The sequence below is a fragment of the Canis lupus genome, chromosome 16 (assembly GCF_048164855.1).
Source record: "Canis lupus baileyi chromosome 16, mCanLup2.hap1, whole genome shotgun sequence".
NCBI lineage: Eukaryota > Metazoa > Chordata > Mammalia > Carnivora > Canidae > Canis > Canis lupus.
Window position 1 is genome coordinate 38,020,525 of NC_132853.1, and position 20,886 is coordinate 38,041,410.

General features: G+C 38.0%; 1 protein-coding gene across 9 annotated transcripts in view; it reads right to left on the reverse strand.

Moving 5' to 3' along the window:
• Positions 1-20,886, reverse strand: part of FBXL20 (F-box and leucine rich repeat protein 20) — a 114,890-nt gene that overhangs the window by 18,932 nt on the left and 75,072 nt on the right. For all 9 annotated transcript variants that reach the window (XM_072780381.1, XM_072780380.1, XM_072780385.1 and 6 more), the window contains 8 exons: positions 19,257-19,351; positions 18,768-18,836; positions 10,607-10,702; positions 8,580-8,706; positions 7,064-7,138; positions 3,823-3,953; positions 1,774-1,834; positions 443-487 (listed from right to left, as the gene is read on the reverse strand). In XM_072780381.1, the coding sequence (XP_072636482.1) occupies positions 443-487; positions 1,774-1,834; positions 3,823-3,953; positions 7,064-7,138; positions 8,580-8,706; positions 10,607-10,702; positions 18,768-18,836; positions 19,257-19,351 (699 nt within the window). The remainder of the gene's footprint in view (positions 1-442; positions 488-1,773; positions 1,835-3,822; positions 3,954-7,063; positions 7,139-8,579; positions 8,707-10,606; positions 10,703-18,767; positions 18,837-19,256; positions 19,352-20,886) is intronic.

The following is a 20,886-nucleotide window of genomic DNA, read 5'->3' on the forward strand; positions in this document are numbered from 1 at the left end:
CGATGGCATGTATTTTCCTACTTCCTTACCACATATACCATGAGTACTTCTGCCTAGGAAGCCTGGAGGACACCTCAATAAATGGAGTCAGCAGTGCTGCCAGACACTACATTAGGGTAGGGAACTGAATGTTTTCATGTACCTGTATTATATAAGTTTTTTCTTTTCTGTAAGTTTCTACCATACTGTATGTATCTCTCTCTCACCTTTTTTTTTTTTAAGATTTATTTATTTGAGAGAGAGAAAGAGAGAGTGCAAGTGGGGTGGGGGTGGGGCAAAGGGGGAGAGAGAGAATCTCAAGTAGACTCCCTGCTGAGCACGGAGACCAAGCAGGACTTGATATCATGACTCTGAGCCAAATCCAAGAGTCCAATGCCTAACCAACTGAGCCACCCAGGTGCCCTATCATATAGTATTTCTGAGTAAAAATCCACACTCTTACCTGAACACACTCTTCCAGGTCCATCTTTTCAAGCTCATGGCAATTCTACAGAATATAAAACGAAACATTACAGCACCAACACTTAAAACACGGGAAAAGGGATGCCTGGGTGGCTCAGCAGTTGATTGTTTGCCTTTGGCTCGGGGCGTGATCCTGGGGTCTCCCATTCATGTCTCCCATGAATGAATGCAAAAATCTTACGTTTCAGAGTTGGTGTCACTTTCTGCCTTAGTCCATTAACACATTTTATTTATTTATTATTATATTATTTTTAAAAGATCTGATTTATTTTATTCATGAGAGACAAATAGAGAGGGGCAGAGACATAGGCCGCGGGAGAAGCAGGGTCCTTAGAAGGAGCCCGATGTAGGACTTGATCTCCGGACCCAGGATCACACCCTGACCTGAAGGCAGATGCTCAACTGCTAAGCTACCCAGGTGTCCCCCATTAACACATTTTAAAAGGCCTTGATCACAGTGGAAATTTCTCAGTTATTCTACATTTGAAATATCTATCTAATCTCTTACAAGTCCAAGGGAATAAATTTTCTGAACATTAATACCAAGCTAATACAGATCCTTCCAACCGTAAATAATTTAATGAAAACTATTTCTTTGGAAGAATGGAAGGTAAGCTTTGTGTCCTCATTTAGTTATGCCACATGCTGCCCCTCACCCATTAGTATTCCACCAATCTGCATGAAAGCAAATGTTCCTTCTTATATTCCATTATACTGCTTAAAGACAGCATAATTTTATTTTTTATTCACTTTCTAAAGTTTTCATTTATTTGATAGAGAGAGAGAGAGAGAGAACATAAGCAGGGGGAGCGGGAGAGGGAAAAGCAGGCTTCCCCCTGAGCAGGGAGCCCGATGCAGGGCTCGATCCCATGACCTGAGTGGAAGGCAGACACAACCAACTGAGCCACCCAGATGCCTCAAACAATCTCCATTTAAACTCAGGCTTCTATGTTTCTTTCAACGTTACTCTCACCCACCAGTCGCATACCAAATAACCAAGAAAGATTTTTTTCATGAAGCATTAGGAAGGCCCTGTGTAATTTACCATTTAATGAAAATGTGGCAAATCAAGTCTCATGAAGGAGCATCATGTTCTCCAAAGCATGGCTATGTTTCCAGAGTAGTTTGTGTTATACAGGCTTATAGCTGCAGCACAACAATGCTCAGGCACACCTACCAGAGAAGTTCCCTCATATCCCACACCCTCAATTCTACTGTCATTCCAATTTTCCCTCATTGCTCACTGTTCTGGGGGAAAAAAAAAAAAAAAAATCCCACACCAAACCTACAGGACCAGGAGAAAATACTTACCCTGGCCAGAGTGGTAAAGCCTACATCTGTTAACTGAGAACACCTTGCCACTTCTAATATTCTGTTAAAAAAACACAACACAAAAGTGAAAGTCAATCCTGTGTTCCCTGAAAACTGGGTTTATTAAAACAACAAGAAATTAAGAAAACAACCTCCTGTTCCCTAAGCACTGCATGATATAGTGACATTAACAGCCAAGTGTATACAGATCTTGCCATTCATTTTCATGGAGTCATCATAAAGTGGCCCTGTAAATAACACATTTCAGGGTGATGCAATCAGAAGAATATAATAGAAGCTTGTATTTAATGCCAAAATGCATGAAAAACGCACTTAAAAGCCTTCTTGATGGCATACTGCTAACCCCCAGAGGGCAGCCTGCTCCTAGAAACCAAAGGAAATGGAGATAAATACTCTGTTTCAATTAATCTGTTGCTCAAGTAAATTATTCTCTTTCCCTATTTTACATGTAAGTTCACTCAGATTTAAATAGCTTTTAAAAATGTATGACGGGACTGTTAATTACAGTCCTGTCCCAAGTATGAAATTCCATACTTATGAAAAAATGCCCTTAAGCTTCCTGCCTCTGCCCACAGGCTCTCAGGGAGGCCCAGGGCAGAGCAGGGCTGAGCTGGCAGCCTCTCTCCTCCTCAGGGACTGCTGAACATCAACCGAAAGCCCAACCACAGGACCAGGATCAAAAGTAGCTCTTTTCTGTGAAAAGTTTGGTGGCGTCTGCATGATAGTACCAAAGAACATTTTTATGTTTGCTTACAAATTGCTTACTACGTGAGATGAAACAAAGCTACAGTAAAAGAAATCATTATTAACTAACAATCAATTAGAAACGGATATTTAATGGGAAAGTGTGATCTGACTGAAACCTAACTTTTGATTATGTTTGAGAATCATTGTGTTCGACCAATAAAATAAACCACGAAGGAGTAAGGAGCTGAACACTCCTCTCTTTAAAAGAGAAAAAGGTAATGTGTAATATTCTTAGTGAGGAGTCTGGCTACCTCCTCAGCTCCCAGCCTCTGATATTATTAATTTTGACCAAGTCTATGATCAATCAAGGAGTTTTGATAATCTAGGCAAATTAAATTTTCTTTTAATAATTATGGTTAGGCCCCTAGCCAGGTGATAATCAAAAGCTTTAATAAAGTTATATGGGTTTACAATGATTATTATATGTGGTTTCCTGGGTTCTGGAGCCGGACTGCCTGGATTTGAATCCTTGCTCCTGAACTCACTAGCTGTGAGACCTTGAACAGGTTACCTGACTGCTCTGTGCTTTAGTTTTCTCATCTGTAATGGAGATAGTAACAGTGCTTACATGCTATTTTGAGGACTGAATGAATTAATATTTGCAAATCACTTAAAACAATGGTTAACATATCTAACATGTTAAGTACAATAAAGGTTCTGTTATAAAAACAAAAAAGGTATATGGGGATCATGCCTATTTATTACAAAACAGCATGTTGTGTGCTTTTATAAAACCAATATGGGCTTGAAACCATATGCATGCTAACATGGCATTCTTGGTAAATATTCAGCCAATCCTATATTTAGACAAAGAGGAGGAAACATAGAGAAATAAGGCTTGCTCTAAAAGACTATAAGCACAAAGGAAGTTTTCTTGCAGGGCTGTTTTTTCTTTTTAAATACTTAACTATGTATCTGGCATCATTACCACAACAAATAACCACAGGGTAGGCCCTTAAGAACTTTCTCCAGAAAGGAATTATATGAAAGTATTAAGAAGAGAAAATAAAATGCCTTTATTTCATTTCTCAAGTAATGAAATAAAATGTTAATTTTATTCTACTATGGATAGCAAGAAATAGGAAATGGGGGCTATCACCCCTTGGTTTAAGCCAATTACATGTAATTAAATGAGGTACAAAGCAAGCAGGTGAGCATCTAAAAGGGCAGCAGCCTTGTAGTGTCTACCTTAAAAATATCAAAGTTCCAAGAGATAAATTTGGGTGAAGAATGCCTTTGTTCCTTTCCCCAGATTTTTTGAGCTAAACAAGAAATGTTTACCTAAGCCGTGGACAGTTCTGACCTAGAGCATTCAGGATGGCATCTGTGATGTTGGAGCAGCCGGAGGCACAGAGGGACTGTAACTTATGGCACCCTCTGCATATAGTAATGAGACCTTCATCTGTGATTTGCTAAAAAATAAGAGCAAAAAACCCCCCATAGATATTAGTAACTTAGCAGAAGAAAAATAAGGAAAAAAAATGTTATCTCTGAAAATAAGCACCAAAAAGAAAAAAAAAAAAAAAAAAAAACACAACACAGATCTAATATTAATCAAGTAGCAGACCTAAAAGAAAATGAGCACACTTTGTTCCTCATTTTCAGTTCCTTTTGATTTACTTTGTGAGAGAATCTGCTCATTTTTTTTCCCTTCTTTTTTTAAGTAGACTCCATGCCCAACATGGGTCTTGAACTCACGACCCTGAGATCAGGAGTCACACGAGACTGAGACCACCACGCACCCACCCCTGTGCTCATTTTTGGTGTAAACGGAAGAAGCACTAATGAGATTCTTTTAACCTAATGAGACTGGGAACAGCATGAGGTACATCATAGGGTAGATTCAATTAAATTACTTTAAAACCTAGAAAATAGATAAAAACAGCAGTACAAACATATTTGTAAGTCCAAAATTGACACTGATATTAACTTACTGAAAAAATAAAACAACTGTGGATGACAGTTGCAACTTTATATCAACCACAGATCATTTCATTTTTTCCATTTATTTATCTTAGTTGTATAATAAAGAACACCCTAATTTATGGAGATAAACATCTGTATCCAACTCAAATATACTTTTATATTCTAAAAAAAAGGTGACACTAATATGTTATCCTAAAAAAAAAAAAGATGCCACTTATAAACACCTTAACATGTTGGATATGATTAGTACTTCAATTTGTCCTGCTAGATTCACAAATTTTGTGTAAGCCTCAGAATAAAGCTCACTTGTCATCTCTGCTTAATGAGTGTCCTTAGGTTGCCAGGACAACTGGGAAAAAAAAAATCAAGCTTTAAATATTCACTGCTTAAATCAGTATATTCTCAATATTGTATAACTGAAGCAAGATACAGATTTAAAAAAAGGATGCTAAGGCAGATACAAGATTTATCCATGAGGATAAATTAACAAGGATCAACACATGTGGAAGTAACTAAAAAAGTGCCATGCAAGTATGATGTGCAGTTATTACTAAATGAGGATAATTGAAATGTAAAAGGGGAGGCAGCAATCAATAAACATGCATATTTATCAGGTCAATGAGAATTTGTGTCACATAATATTGGGAAAATATTGTAGGGCTGTGTTGCTCTTTGCCTCTTAATGTTTTCAAGTCTATAAGGGATTACTGAAGAAGAAAGTCCTATGTAACAATTCTTCAGATTTTTTTTTAAAATTTTTATTTATTTGTGATAGTCACACAGAGAGAGAGAGAGAGAGAGGCAGAGACACAGGCAGAGGGAGAAGCAGGCTCCATGCACCGGGAGCCCGACGTGGGATTCGATCCCGGGTCTCCAGGATCGCGCCCTGGGCCAAAGGCAGGCGCCAAACCACTGCGCCACCCAGGGATCCCAATTCTTCAGATTTTAAAATAAAACTTACCAAACTTTTATGTTTTCAAATTAGACAAGAAAAAGAGAATGACCAAGAATGTACTTCGGTCATGTCAACAGTTTTGGGCAGAAACGTGAAGTCTTAGGAATAAGAATCATTGCATCACATTCTACAGAAGGAATGACTTATGTCCATCACATTCTACAGAAGGAATGACATATGTCCTTATGTCCTAAGATCTGGGTGAAGGGAAAGAGTAAAATACATGATAGAACTGGTTCTTTATGATTACTGGCTGTGATTTCTGTCTGCTGGAAGGATCAAGGAAATGAAACTAAAACAGAAAAGGTTAGGTATGGTATGTATGTATTTATATAGTTGTGCAAATGTGTATTTAACATATAGCCACACAAATATATACAGAGTCTATCTGTGTGTGTGTGTGTGTGTGTGTGTGTGTGTAAAATCCAAAGATGCCTGAGAACAATTTTTTTCCTATCACTGTAAGATGATGGTTTCATGTTTATAACAGTTGTGTAAGCTCTTCCTGTCAGGCCAAATATTTCAGTTTCATAAATGAAATTAGGCAAATTCTGAGAGCAATGATGGCAATCAGAATTAGAAGTAAGCAGTGATGAGAATTAAAAGGAATGTCATTCCTTTAAACTCAGTCTTCAGGAGGCCTCCCAAGCAGATCATTTATCAGCACCATCCCTTAAGGGCTAGATGGGGAGGTTGCTTCAATTGCACAAAACGTGGCCTTTTATGTGTCACCTTTAAACAAGCGCTATGCTCTTAAGTTTCAGGTGATCATACAAGAAGGGGAGGGTATAATGAGCAGAAGTTTTAGCAAAAACAAGGAAAACCCTCATCAATTTTTTTCATTGCTATGAGAGGCTCTCATTCCAAGGCAACAGATATTTGTAATTCTTAAGACAAGAGAGAAAAGCTAAAAGTGTATTTGTTGTCAATGTTCTAGGACCCTGAATAGTTTCAGCAAATTCTATGTGCAAAATGCAGGGCTTTGGAGATAGACCACCAAAAGTTGACAGTCTAAACAAGCCAAATGTGAACTACAAATACTACTTGGAAATAATTTAGAGAGTACATTTTGCTTGTCATCTGTTTAGATCAGTGGTTCCCAATAGTTATGACTGAGATCTTATTGGCATGACTGCAATTAATTTACCAAAAATATTCTAAGTACTAAAGTCTGTGAATAATTCACTTCTAAAAGTAGAAAAGAAAAGGAGTGGAGTTATAGTTTGCTTATTTGGAATTCTTTTTTTTTTTTTAAGATTTTATTTATCTATTCATGAGAGACACAGAGAGAGAGAGAAAGAGGCAGAGACACAGGCAGAGGGAGAAGCAGGCTCCATGCAGGAAGCCCAATGTGGGACTTGATCCCAGGTCTCCAGGATCAGGCCCTGGGCTGAAGGCGGCGCTAAACCGCTGAGCCACTCGGGCTGCCCGCTTATTTGGAATTCTGCATGAGGTATCTTTATTACCTATGTCAAAACCCTCAGGAGTGAGTATCATTAAGCACGCAAAGAATCATCTGTGTGTTTACTGTGTCGCCAGGGCTGAGGGGGAAAAACCACTGATCTCGATAACTGAAGCTCTTACAAAATATTACTGAAATGAATTACTGAATACAAAAGAATTGTGGGAAGTGCTGCTTACTAAGCAAGTCTGCAAGTTCAAAGTCACCAGTTCAGGACAGTGTGCACCTATGTACTTGAGAGCTTCATCTTCTAGCTACAAAAATTAAAAAGAGAAAAATAATTACAAACACCATTTCAAGGGATAAAGATTCAGGACTATATATACACATTCTAAATACAGCCAACCAAGTTTCAAAGGAACAATGAACCAGAAGCTGTGATCACATAAAGGTGTAATTCATATCATTAGTATGGCTATCAGTATTTTTCATCAGTTCCAACCACATCAAATTCATACAATCACTACATCAAGAAAAAGATAAACACTACCTAATGTTTATGGATTTTTCTTCTGATAAATATGCCTCACAGCATTTTGCTCAGGGATTATGAAGCTAAAATAATTTTCACACTTCTATACTTCCTATATAAAGTTTTTTAAAAAGAAACTTTTGGGAGCAGGAGCTGAGAAAGGAATCCGGTTTATCTCCTGCTGGAAGATCAGTGCCATGCATACAGTGCTGAGAACAGATGGTAAGTAATTGATTATAATGGTGCATCCCAATCAATATTTTTCAGGATTCCATAAATAACCAGAAGCTCAAGCTGTTGTTTTAAGGCAATTTTACTTCCAAAGCTCTGTCTCAAACAATGGAACTCCTCCCACCATGGTGAAGGAATAAAGGCCCTTTTAACAAAATCCAAGGAATGGTTTCAGTAACCATTAATAAAATAATGTTACAAGAGCCTAGCCCTACCTTGTGTCACTTCTAAACTCACTTTTGATTTTTCCTTCAAATGCTGCAATGTCAACTCCTCTCTCTCTCTCTCTCTCTCTATTTTTATCACAGTAAAATAGGAAAACAGTAAACTTTTTAATGACAAAATATGTTGGAATTTGTAATGTGACTGGCAGGAAGTAAACATCAATACTATGAATTGTAGGATCTGTATACCTGGCACATTTAACCCGGTAGTTAAACCACTAGCGAAAACTGCTAAGACTGCCTTCCTTGCCTCTCCAGTTCACAGTCTCAGGCAGTGACAACATGGCAAGTTTTCTTTTCAGATTAAATTGTGTAATATGCTTCCTACCCATGGAGCATGCTCAGTGAGATTTTATCGCCCCATCTCGCCTACCCTTAGAAATTATCTTCCATCAGATGTTAATTCTTTTCATATATATTTTTTACTCTATGGAAGACACTTTAATTTTTGGTAACCATGTTTTTTTTTTTTTTTAAGATTTTATTTATTTATTCATGAGGACAGAGAGAGAGACAGAGACACAGGCAGAGGGAGGAGCAGGCTCCATGCAGGGAGTCTGATGTGGGACTGGATCCTGGGACTCTGGGATTACGCCCTGGGCCGAAGGCAGGCGCTTAAACCGCTGAGCCACCCAAGCTGCCTGGTAACCATGTATTTTTTATCAATAATATAGAACTACATATTTCTTCAGCTACCACAGCTATCTTTGGGCTACCTACAAAGTTCCTGGTTCTTCTAAAATTTACAGGCATGACATGGAGTATTACCTGTGTGCAGCCTTTTAAGAATAAAGCCTTCAGACCCCCACAGCCTCTCACTAGTGCTTGGATGCCATCCTTGGTTACTTGGTCACACCAGGAAATGTTTAATTGCTCCAACAGTGGACATCCCTCACTGAGGACAAAACAAAATGAAACAAACTTATGACTAAATTCAGTTCCAAAGGCACCAAAGTCTCATTTTATTGGCTATTTAGGTCAGGGAAAGGCTACAGCTCCATGCTTTCCCACAAGAATAATTACATTTACTTAACATAGATTTATAATATAGGCAATCCCACAACAACAACAACAACAAAGCATATTTAGCAACGCTGGTGGAGTTCATGTGGGATTTTATCACTATGGCAATCAGAATTAAAAGGAAGTGGTGATTAGAATCGAAAGGAATGTCATCTCAAATCAGCTAAACAAGCATAAAGCACAATACTGTTTTTCAGATGTATTAGATTGTTATGGAGGTTTATCCTTTGCAAATATATTCTTTTTGCACATATCACACATGTTTAAAACATCTCTGGGAAAGAAATAGGAATTAAGTGACCTGTCACGTTAACAGAGTAATTAGTGAAGTTTAGATTCATATTCCTTATCAAATAATTCTATTACTTGTCAAAGTAATAATGAAGACGTTTAAATTATTTAAAAAATTATACAGGATCCATAAATTTTCCTTATCTCTGAAGTCTCTAGGGTACTGTCTCCGTAGACTAAATTTAGGATATATTGTGTTTGATCTCTGCCTTCTATCAAATACCAGTTTCATCTTTGATTTCACATTTGAGCTATGCAAGAATCCCAAGCGCAAGGTGGAAAATATTGCTTTAATTGTTTTATAGAATGAAGGTGGGGGATCTTGTTCAAGTCCATTCTTCAACATTAACAGTGTGACTTCAAGCAAGTCCCTTTAGGATCCTGCCTGAACTTCTCTTAATCTAAGATCAGCCATAGCCTATATTCTCCCCAAATGGATGCACTCACTTCTATAATAGCACTTATCACTATGATATAACAACATGTTTATTATTTTTTCTCCTACTAGACTCTGAGCAGCTCATAGGCAGTAACAATACCTTATTTAGTGACATCCCAAGGTTAATCACATTACCTGGCATTCAAAAATGTTTTAGATTTTCTTTTGTTGTTGTTGTTGTTGTTTTAGATTTACTTATCTATTACATGTCTGTCCTATATGCCTCACATAGTTTTTAAATACATGAAATTATTTATGTGAAAATATTTTATAAGCTATAAATGTTGTATTATCCTACTTATTATCCTACATGGCAAATGGCCTTCGATACATATGTACTCAATATTCATAGGAAGGTCTAGAAAAAGCCACATTTCTAGGTTACTTATACTTAACTAAACCTACATTTCTTCTTTTAATAGCTTAATTTTTATTACTCATGAAACATAACCAATACATGGGACTATAGTAACTTGTAAAAGACTGATAAAAAAGTAAAGGTACAAAGAGAATGGACATTTCACCTTCCTTAAGGCACACCTTCCGTAATGTACTTTAAAAAGCTGTCATTTTTATAAGACAAAAGTTGTTATTAAACACTGGCAACTTTGTATGGTTTGGCCTAATATTATCAAACAATGATAATACTGTTTAATCCTAACAACAGCACAATGAGATGATAAGGAAAAGTTCACAAGGGTTACATTTGTCAATCACCTGACTCCACAGAGTGCTGCTTTAATCACTAGCTATAATGATATGTGGCGTTTTGGGGAGCGGGGGGGAATCAAACCTTCATAGAAATCTAATCATTTATGGATACACTGTACCAGTCTGTTCAGAATCCTAGTTACCTCTAGTCATTTTACCCTGAATGTGTCCTGTAATTTGGGCAAATGATAAAACAGAAGATCTATTCTGAACTATAGTACATATCCATAAAACAGTTTCCTTCAATTCCAACTTTATTTCAGTTATTTGAAATGAAAAAAAAATCAGTATTTGTTCTGATTACTGGACATTCTTGTTATAAGAAATTTACCTCAGAGCTTTAAGAGACATGTTTGTTATTGATGTACAGGAAGCCAAGTCAAGGTGCCTGAGTTTGGAACAGAACTTGCTAAGGCTAGTACATGTACTGAAAAATGGAAAAAGGAAAAAATAATGAATAAGCAAACAGGAACACATCTTCAGTAAATCATACACGATTCTCATTAAACATATGTGTGTACATAAGAACTGTAAAATTTCCATACCCCAAATAAAAGCAGTTATAAATTCTGAGACCTTTCTTGCTGAGATAGAGGCAGATGCCATTCACAAAGAAGAAAGGCTGTACTGCATAGGAGAATCTGCATGAGGGGATGATGGTACTTGATTCTCATTTGGAATTTCTTTTTAAATTTAAAAAATTTTTTTATTTATGATAGTCACACACACACAGAGAGAGAGGTAGAGACACAGGCAGAGGGAGAAGCAGGCTTCATGCACCGGGAGCCCGACGTGGGACTTGATCCGGGGTCTCCAGGATCGCGCCCTGGGCCAAAGGCAGGCGCTAAACCGCTGCGCCACCCAGGGATCCCCTCATTTGGAAATGTTTAACAGCAAACTACCTATGTCCTCACAGGAGACCTATGTGCATTTTGCAAATACAAAAATACCAGAAAGCTAGCTAGTACTTGTTAGCACGTGGTGCAACATGAAGATGAAAGCTCTATCTCGACTCTTTATTATTATTTTTAAAGATTTTATTCATCCATTCATGAGAGACAGAGAGAGAGAGAGAGAGACAGAGACATAGGCAGAAGGAGAAGCAGGTTCCCCACAGGGAGCCCGATGTGGAACTTGACCCAGGGACTCCAGGACCACACCCTGAGCCGAAGGCAGACACTCAACCAAGCCACCAAGGCGCCCCTCTACTCTTTTTTTAGATTATTTATTTATTCATGAGAGACACACAGAGAGAGGCAGAGGCCCCATAGGGAGCCTGATGCTGGAGTCTATCCTGAGACCCCGGGATCACGCCCTGAGCTACAGGCAGACACTCAACCCCTGTGCCACCCAGGTGCCCATCTCTGCTCTTTCACTTAAATCTCTGTTCAAGATAACTTTTTGCATGGCAGTAACGAAATGGCTGGATTTTTGCAAGGTATACTGAGGATGGACCAGCATCAAGGCTCAAACAAGCTAAGTTATGTAATATTACTACCTGTCTTTATGACTTTTTTTTAAAAAACAAGATTTTTGAGAGTGAGCAAGCAAGAACAAAGGGGAAGGGCAAAAAGAGGCAGAGAGAGAGAATCTTTAAGCAGACTCCCCGCTAAGCGCAGATTCCAACATGGGGCTTGATCCCAGAAACCTGAGATCCTGACCTAAGCTGAAATCAAGAGTTAGCCACTTAACCAACTGAGCCTCCCAGGCCCCCCCCCCCTTTTGCATTGGCTACAATCTCCAACAGAATGTTGATAGAAATGGTGACATATAACATCCTCACCTTGCTTCTGATGTTAGGGTAAAGGACTTAGTCTTTCATTGAGAAGTATGATGTTGGTAGTAAGTTTTTTCATAAATGCTTTTGATCAGATTGAGTGAACTCCCTTCTATTTCTAGTTTGTTGAGAATTTTTAAATTATGAATGAGTGTTGGATTTTGTCATGTATTTTTTCTGTATCTGCTGATGTAGTAATGATCTACTGTTACTTAAAACAAATTACCCCAAAACTGAGCAGCTTAAAACAAGAAAACATTTACTATCACAGTTTTTGAGGGTCAGGAATACAGGCACAGGCAGCTTTAGTAGAGTGCCTCTGACTCAGGCTCTCTCACAAGGCTGTAATTAAGCTATTGGTCACAGTTGCATTCATCTAAAGGTTAACTAGGTGCCAATTCCTTTCCAATCTTATTTAGGTGACTACTGGCAGACCTTAGAAGATCCAATTCTAAGCTCACTCATGTTTTTTGGTAGGTTTCAGGTCCTTGCTGGCTGTTGGCCAGACCTCAGTTCCTTGCCACGTGGCCCTCTCCACACGCTACTCAAAACAGGGCAGCTTGCTCCCCCGAGAGCCAGAGTCCTGAGAGAAAGCACAGCAAGATAGAATCACAGTCTTCTGGTAACCTAATCTCCAAAGTGACATCCAATCTCTTTTGCAGTCTTCTATTGTTAGAAATGAGTCACTAGGTCCAGCCCACGTTCAAGGGAAAAGATTACACAAGGTTGTGAGTAGTAGGAGGTAGGGGTTACTTGGGGGCCATTTTAGAAGCCACCAATTGCACTGAGATGATCATGTGGTTTTGTCCTTTATTCCAGGCAGCAGTAAATCTCACCAGCTGCCTATCTTTATATGGCTCACAAGTTAAGAATGGTTTTGGTGTTTTAAATGGTTGAAAAAACATTTTTTTTTTTAAAGATATAGTTTGGGGCAGCCCCGGTGGCGCAGCGGTTTAGTGCCGCCTGCAGCCCAGGGCGTGATCCTGGGGACCCTGGATGGAGTCCCACGTCAGGCTCTCTGCATGATGCCTGCTTCTCCCTCTGCCTGTGACTCTGCCTCTGTCTCTGCCTCTCTCTCTCTCTCTGTCTCTATGAATGAATAAATAAAAAGATATAGTTTGCAACATGTGAAAATCATATGAAATTCAAATCTCACTGTCCAGAAATAAAGTTTTATTGGAGTACAGTTATGCCTATTTGTTTGTGTATAATCTATGGCTGCCTTTGTAAAACACTGACAGGGTTGAGTAGCTGTGACAGATTAACTGTATGGCCTACAAAGTCCTAAAAATATTTACTTATCTGGCCCTGTACAGAGGTCTGCTGACCTCTACTCTATTCTACTAATTACTGAGATATTATATTAATTGATTTTCAGATATTAAGCCACACTTGTATTTCTGGGATAAATCTTACTTGGTTATGATTCAAAATCCTTTCATATATTACTGGATTCAGTTTTCTAACACTTTGTCAAGTATTTTTGCAGTTCTGTTTCTGAGGGATAACAATCAGTAGATCCCCTTTTTTATTGTAATGTCTTTGGTATGAGAAAAACATTGGCTTCATAGAATGAGTTATAAAGTACTTATTTCATTTTATGAATCAGTTTGAAGATTGGTATTATTTCATCTTTTAAATATTTGATGGAATTCACCAGTGAACCCATCTTGGCCTGGGCTTTTCTTTATGGGATGCTTTTGAATCATGCGCTGAACTTGTTATGAATATGTTTAGATTGCTTTTTTTTTTTTAATAAGTCAAATTTGGTAATTTGTGCCTTCCCAGGGATTTGTCTCTTTCATTTCGATTGTCTAATTTGTTAGTATAAAGTCTACCAACTGAGCCAGTCACACACCAGTCCCTGATTTTAAACCTTTCTTTTCTAACATACACATCTGAAACTGTATTTTCTCTAAAGTATTGCCTTTGGTACAGTCTACAAGTTTCACATGTTGTATTTTCATTTTCACACAGCAATACATATTTTATAGTGTTCTTAGTAACCTATTCTTTGACCCATATTATTCTGAAGGGTGATATTTAACCTTCAAATTTTCCATATGTTATTGATTTCTACTTTAATTCACTCAGTATGATTTCAATCTTAAGTTCGTTGAAAGCATATTTTAGTGTGTCTCACTGAATACTCTAGGGGCACTTGAATGTTTATTCTGTTACTCTCTGGTATAGCATTTTGTTAAGTATCAATTAGGACAAGTTCATTGACAATACTGCTCAAGTACAGACCTTTACTGGTTTTTTGTCTACTTATCATTTACTATTTAATATCTTTCATGTACATTTTTCCTGAAGTTTATATCATCTCATATTCATAATAACCGCCCCAAGTTTCCTATGATTAGTGATTATAATAGTATCTCCTTTTTCATCCTTCAAGTCTGTATTATCTTTAGGTTTTCTTAAATTCTAGAGCATATTTGTACTTGCTATGTTTAAAATTTATTGGTCGGGCAGCCCGGGTGGCTCAGCAGTTTAGTGCTGCCTTCAGCCCAGGTCCTGATCCTGGAGACCCAGGATCGAGTCCCATGTCGGCCTCCCTGCATGGAGCCTACTCCTCCCTCTGCCTGTGTCTCTGCCTCTCTCTCTCATGAATAAATAAAATCTTTAAAAAAATAATAATAAAATAAATTTTATTGGTCAATTTTATAATCGCTATCATAATTTCTGGGTCTATTTCTTTCTTTTTTTAAGATATTATTTATTTACTCATGAGAGACACACAGAGAGAGGCAGAGACCTAGGGAGAAGCAGGCTCCATGCAGGAAGCCTAATGTGGGACTCGATCCCAGGACTCTGGCATCACGCCCTGAGCCGAAGGCAGACACTTAACCACTGAGCCACCCAGGCGTCCCATCTGGGTCTGTTTCTATTGACTAGTTTTTCTTCTGGTATCATTTAATGCCTTTTTGCATGCCTTGTAATTTTCACTGAATGCTAGAAATTCTGTCTGTATGCTGAGTGTCTAGGTTTTGTTGCCTTCTGTAAAAAAAGAATGTTGAATTTCACCTTAGCAGACAGCTGAATTAGTTGGATCAATTTGACCCTAATTTTTTTCTTTTAACCTTTATTGGGACAGGTCTAGTCTAGTTTTACTATCAAGGTGTGATGTTTCTGAAGTTGCTTATTAAATGTCCCAAGGTATTCTCCATTGAGGGTAGTCAGAACTTCTCCCAGCGTTATTTTAGCTCTTGCCAGAAAGCTAATTTTTCAGTTTACAGTTTTCCAGTAATTGTTCTTTCCTTATTAGATGTTCTTTGACTGACTTTGTGGGGTCTCAATATGTGCATTTACAGTTTACTATTCAGCTAAATTGATGCAGATTTCTTTTCTTTTCTTTTTTTTTTTAAGATTTTGTTGATTTGAGAGAAAGCATAAGCAGAGAGGGAAGGGCAGAGGCAGAGTAACAAGTAGACTCCCTGCTCAGCAGTGAGCCTGGACATGGGACTCAAACCCAGGACCCAGGGATCATGATCTGAGCCAAAGGCATATGTTTAACTGACTGAGTCACCCAGGCACCCTCAATGTATATTTCTATGCCCTTTTTGAGTAGCTCCCCTGTCTCAAGACAAAAATTCCAGTTACTTCCGTCTCCCGGAGCTCTGATCTCTGACTCTTCAAATCAGCCAGAATTTAGTTCTCTGCTTGGGCTCCTTCTCCTTATACCATCATCTGGAAAATACCACCAGGCAGAAAGAGTGGTCATAGGGTTCACCTGATTTGTTTCTCAGTCCTGTGCTTGCTGCATATTGTCCAACATCTCCAACTGGTTCTTTGCTATGATTTGTATAGTTTTATAGTTGTTGATGGCACGAGGGCAGTTACTGTCATGGCAGAAGCAGACGTCTCCACCTTTTATTGAAGTTTGTGTCATGTTTCTTTTAGATTGTGCTTAAAATGTTGTGTTTTTTTTTTTTTTAAAGATTTATTTATTCATTCATAAGAGACACTGAGAGAGAGGGAGACACAGGCAGAGGGAGGAGCAGGCTCCCTGTGGGAGAGCCCAACATGGGACTTAATCCCCAAACCCTGGGATCACGCACTGAGCCAAAGGCAGACACTCAAACACTGAGCCACCCAGGCATCCCTAAAATATTGTGTTTCTAAAGTCACTAGAACAAGTAAAAATCTGAACTGACCAGTGGTTATTTGATGATTTTAAGAGATTAAGTTTTTTTTTATAGGAGTGATGAAGTTAACATGCATATATTAAAAGCTTTTATCTTTTAGAAATATATATTTACAGATTAAATAATATAATGTTCAGGCTTTTTTCAAAATACGAAAAGTTTGGGGATACAGATGAAACAAGATTGTCCATAAAGTGGTAATTTCTCAGTTTTATCAACCTGAAGCTGGGTGATGGGTTCATTATACTATTTTGTCTACCTTGGTATATGTTTAAAACATTTTGTAAGAAACCAAAAGTCAGGGACGCCTGCGTGGCTTAGCAGTTAAGCGTCTGCCTTTGGCTCGGGGCATGATCTGGAGTCCCGGGATTGAGTCCCACATTAGGCTCCCTGCATGGAGCCTTCGTCTTCTGCCTATGTCTCTGCCTCTCTCTCTGTGTCTCTCATGAATAAATAAATAAAATCTTAAAAAAAAAAAAGGAAATCAAAAGTCAGCACAAGTAACTTCTCTGTGTAGTTATAGCTCCACTTGGTATGATTGGGTTCATGTGTTTTATTTTGTTTTCAATGTTTAGGGACTGCTTTGATTTCTTTTTGAGTTAATTCATATTTTAATTACGTAAAACATTTACACAGCTAATAAGGTAAAACCATAACACATGATATTTCAGAGTCTCCCTTTCATCCCTGTTTTCTCTCTCCCATAAATCACCTTTTGATTCATTCTTTATCTTTCCATTCTTTTTAAAAATATAATATTTGTTTACATTGTCTCCTGGTCCTATAAAAAGCATATTTTTAAAAAAGATTTTATTTATTTATTTGAGAGAGAGAGAGAACATGTGCAAGTGGGAGCATGGGTTGGGTGTGGGCGCAGAGGGAAGAGAAACAGACACCCTGCTGAGCAGGGCTTGATCCCAGGACTCCAAGATCATGACCTAAGCTAAAGGCAGACACTTAACCTACTGAGCCACACAGGTGCCCCTACAAAAAGTATCTTATAAAACTTCTTTGCAGTTTGCTTTCTTAACAGTATGTTAAGATCACAGAATACTACAGATCACTCCAGAATACTATATATTCTCTTCATTCCTTTTATTTAACAGTCTCCTATGGAATGACATTTGGATTGTTTCCTGTCTTTTGCTACTTCTTATTAGAAACAGCAAAAATGAATAGCCTTGTAATAAATTATATTACATTTTTGTCAATTTATCTTTGGTATATAGGATAGATAGCTAGAAAAAAGTGTAAATTTTATGTCACTTGTCTAGATATCAAAGTGGTCAAATTCTTAATCTCTGTAACATTAAATATTCAAAAGCAAAAAATAAACAGGTAATTTATCTAAAATAAACGTAGGCTACTGGTATAAAGTCATAGTTAGGGGAGGTGTTAGATTCATTTCTCATGTTAAAGGTCAAATCAATTCACAGAAATAATACTTGTTAGAATTAATAACCACAGTAGAATTAACAACCACAGTCGTCTTTCAGACACTTTCTTGTATTAAAAGTTAACAATGCTGTGAGCTCAAAGAAAGGAATGAAATAAACTGTACCCTGTGTCTGGAGTGTCTTCCACTTGCCTTCATTAAGCAATTCTAAAGATCCCATCTCCTTCCCGAGGCCTTTTTGAACAGGAACATTCACTGAATAATCCTAGCCCCACCCTGTATAAACAAGCTTCCTCAATGGCTTCACTTCATAATAGGCAACAATTTCCCTATGTAATTTTAAATGTTATTTGATACATATTATTACCAATAGATACCCTGGATTGAATGGGTTTTATGTTTACCTTCCTTGTCTATTATGTCTGTGATAGTAAGCTTTCAAGGATAAAAGATTGCTTTCATTTATATTGTAACTGACACAGACACAATATATTTAAAAGGTCATTTAATAAATGCTCTCAATATTGATTATTACAAGCTGTTTAGTATGTGTTTAAGATTTTATAACTTTTTGTAGAATTATCTGTTTACCCTGTGTGTTTCTTTTTTAAGATTTTATTTGAGAGAGAGTTTCAGAGAGTGAGCCAGCATGGTTGGGGGGAGGGGCAGAGGGACAAGCAGACTCCCTGATGAGCTGGAAGCCCAACAAAGTGTGGTTAGATCCTAGGATCTTAAGATCTTGACCAAAGCCAAAGTCAGACACCCAACTAAATGAGCCACCCAGGCACTCCTGTTTACCATGTCTTTTGACACGGTAAAGCTACTAGTGTCTTCTTGAAATATAAGTAGTCCTAGTAATTTATATCATTAATATCCCTACTATAAAAAAAAAAATCCCTACTTCATATCCATGGTCTTTAAATTTCACTTTAAGTATCAAGAAAGAATTTGGAAAAAAAAAAAAGAAAAGAAAAGAATGAATTTGGGTCAGATTCCAAAACACATTTCTTATGCCATTTCTATTTTAATGTTTTTTCCTTTTAAAATATCTTTCTTCTGTAAGACTAAAATGAAATTTACTAAATATATTTAATAGCCCACATTTAAAGCTAATACAGACAGGACACAAGAGGCTATGACTTACCCTTCTAAAACACAAAATACTTACGCATCTGTAGTCTTTGTACAACCATTTAGATTCAGTACTTCAATGTTCCTACAATTTTGTGCAAAAGTCCTTTACAGGAAAGAAAGACAGTTAAAGGTTTGAAATGAAATGGGCATAATTCTAGGCATTACAAAAAATAATAAAAGACATTACTGTCTGTAATATTGGATACTGGTACAAAACTAGCTCACATTTACAAATAAATTCATTTTTAACCATAAACTTTTAAACATTGATCTTTATGCCAACCAAGGTTAAAATTACCCTAACTTTGAGCCAACAAATTAAAAAAAATTTTTTTTATTCAAAGCTCCAAAAGAGCCATTTATGATATGGGGCTTTGTTTTATTCTCAAAACCATACATCCCAGTACTGGATCTTTTTGTGTTATAAGCTATGTATGTGTGTTTGGGTTCTGAATAGCTTCAGAACATAAAAATCATTTATATTCAGTTAAGAAGACCAGTTAACCAATAGTGATGTTCTTACCTTAATGCATTGTCTCCTACTCCAAGACACCCACGAAGACTTAACTTTCGTAAAAAGCCCCCACATCTTTTTGAAATATTCTCCACTACCCGGCCCTGTAAAAAAAGACAGGTAAACAAAACAAAACAAAAAAGTAGGGATCCCTGGGTGGCGCAGCGGTTTGGCGCCTGCCTTTGGCCCAGGGCGCGATCCTGGAGACCCGGGATCGAATCCCACATCGGGCTCCCGGTGCATGGAGCCTGCTTCTCCCTCTGCCTGTGTCTCTGCCTCTCTCTCTCTCTGTGTGTGACTATCATAAATAAATAAATGTAAAAAAAAAAAAAAAAAAAATTAAAAAAAAAAAAAAAACAAAAAAGTAAGGCACAACATTGTTTTTGAAGAGAACACATCCTCATTTTTTTTTCTTTTTTTAAAATTTTATTTATTTATTCATGAGAGATACACACAGAGTGAGGCAGAGACATAGGCAAAGGGAGAAGCAGGTCCATGCAGGGAGACTGACATGGGACTCCAGGATCATGTGCTGAGCCAAAGGCAGACGCTTAACTGCTGAGCCACCCAGTGTCCCACATCCTCGTTTTTCAATAATTTATAAACAAAGAAGAGGCTTCTTGTTTTCAAAACCTAGTTAATTCAATAAAGAAATTTCTTTTTTTTTTTAAAGATTTTATTTATTTATTCATGAGAGACACAGAGAAAGAGCCAGAGAGAAGCAGGCTTCATGAAGGGAGCCTGATGCGGGACCCGATCCCACGACTCCAGGATCACACCCGGAGCCGAAAGCAGATGCTCAACTGCTGAGCCATCCAGGCATCCCACAATAAAGAAATTTCAACTTACTTTGAGAAAGCTTTACTGATCAACTCATCTACCTGAAAAACGCTTAAACCCTACATTGTTTATTTTGTTCAATTTGGAAGATACTCTGTAATTGAGGAAATGGTGTTCTGTACTTCTCATGCTATTACATACATATTTTAAAAAGATTTTTTTTAAATTTTTTATTTATTATTTATGATAGTCACGCAGAGAGAGAGAGAGAGAGAGAGAGAGAGGCAGAGACATAGACAGAGGGAGAAGCAGGCTCCATGCACCAGGAGCCCGATGTGGGATTCGATCCCGGGTCTCCAGGATCGTGCCCTGGGCCAAAGGCAGGCGCTAAACCGCTGCGCCACCCAGGGATCCCTAAAAAGATTTTTTTTAAAGATTTTACTTATTTATTCATGAGAGACACAGAGGGAGAGAGACAGAGAGAGAAGCAGGCTCCATGCAGGGAGCCTGATGCAGGACTCAATCCAAGGACTCTGGGATCACGCCCTGAGCCAAAGGCAGGCATTCAACCACTGAGCCACCCAGGTGTCCCTAAAAAGATTTTATTTATTTACTTGACAGAGAGACAGAGCATGAGCAGGGGGAGTGGCAGAGGGAGAAGCAGGTTCCCCGCTGAGCAGGGAGCCAGACATGATCCCAGGACCCTGAGATGATGATTTGAGCCAAAGGCAGACACCTAACTGAGTGAACCACTCAGGCACCCCACTCACACCACTATATTAATGCAGACCGTCCTCCTGGTTAAACTGCAGCTACTGAAGGATATTAGCTATCTTTATTACTGCTGAATCCTTGCCAA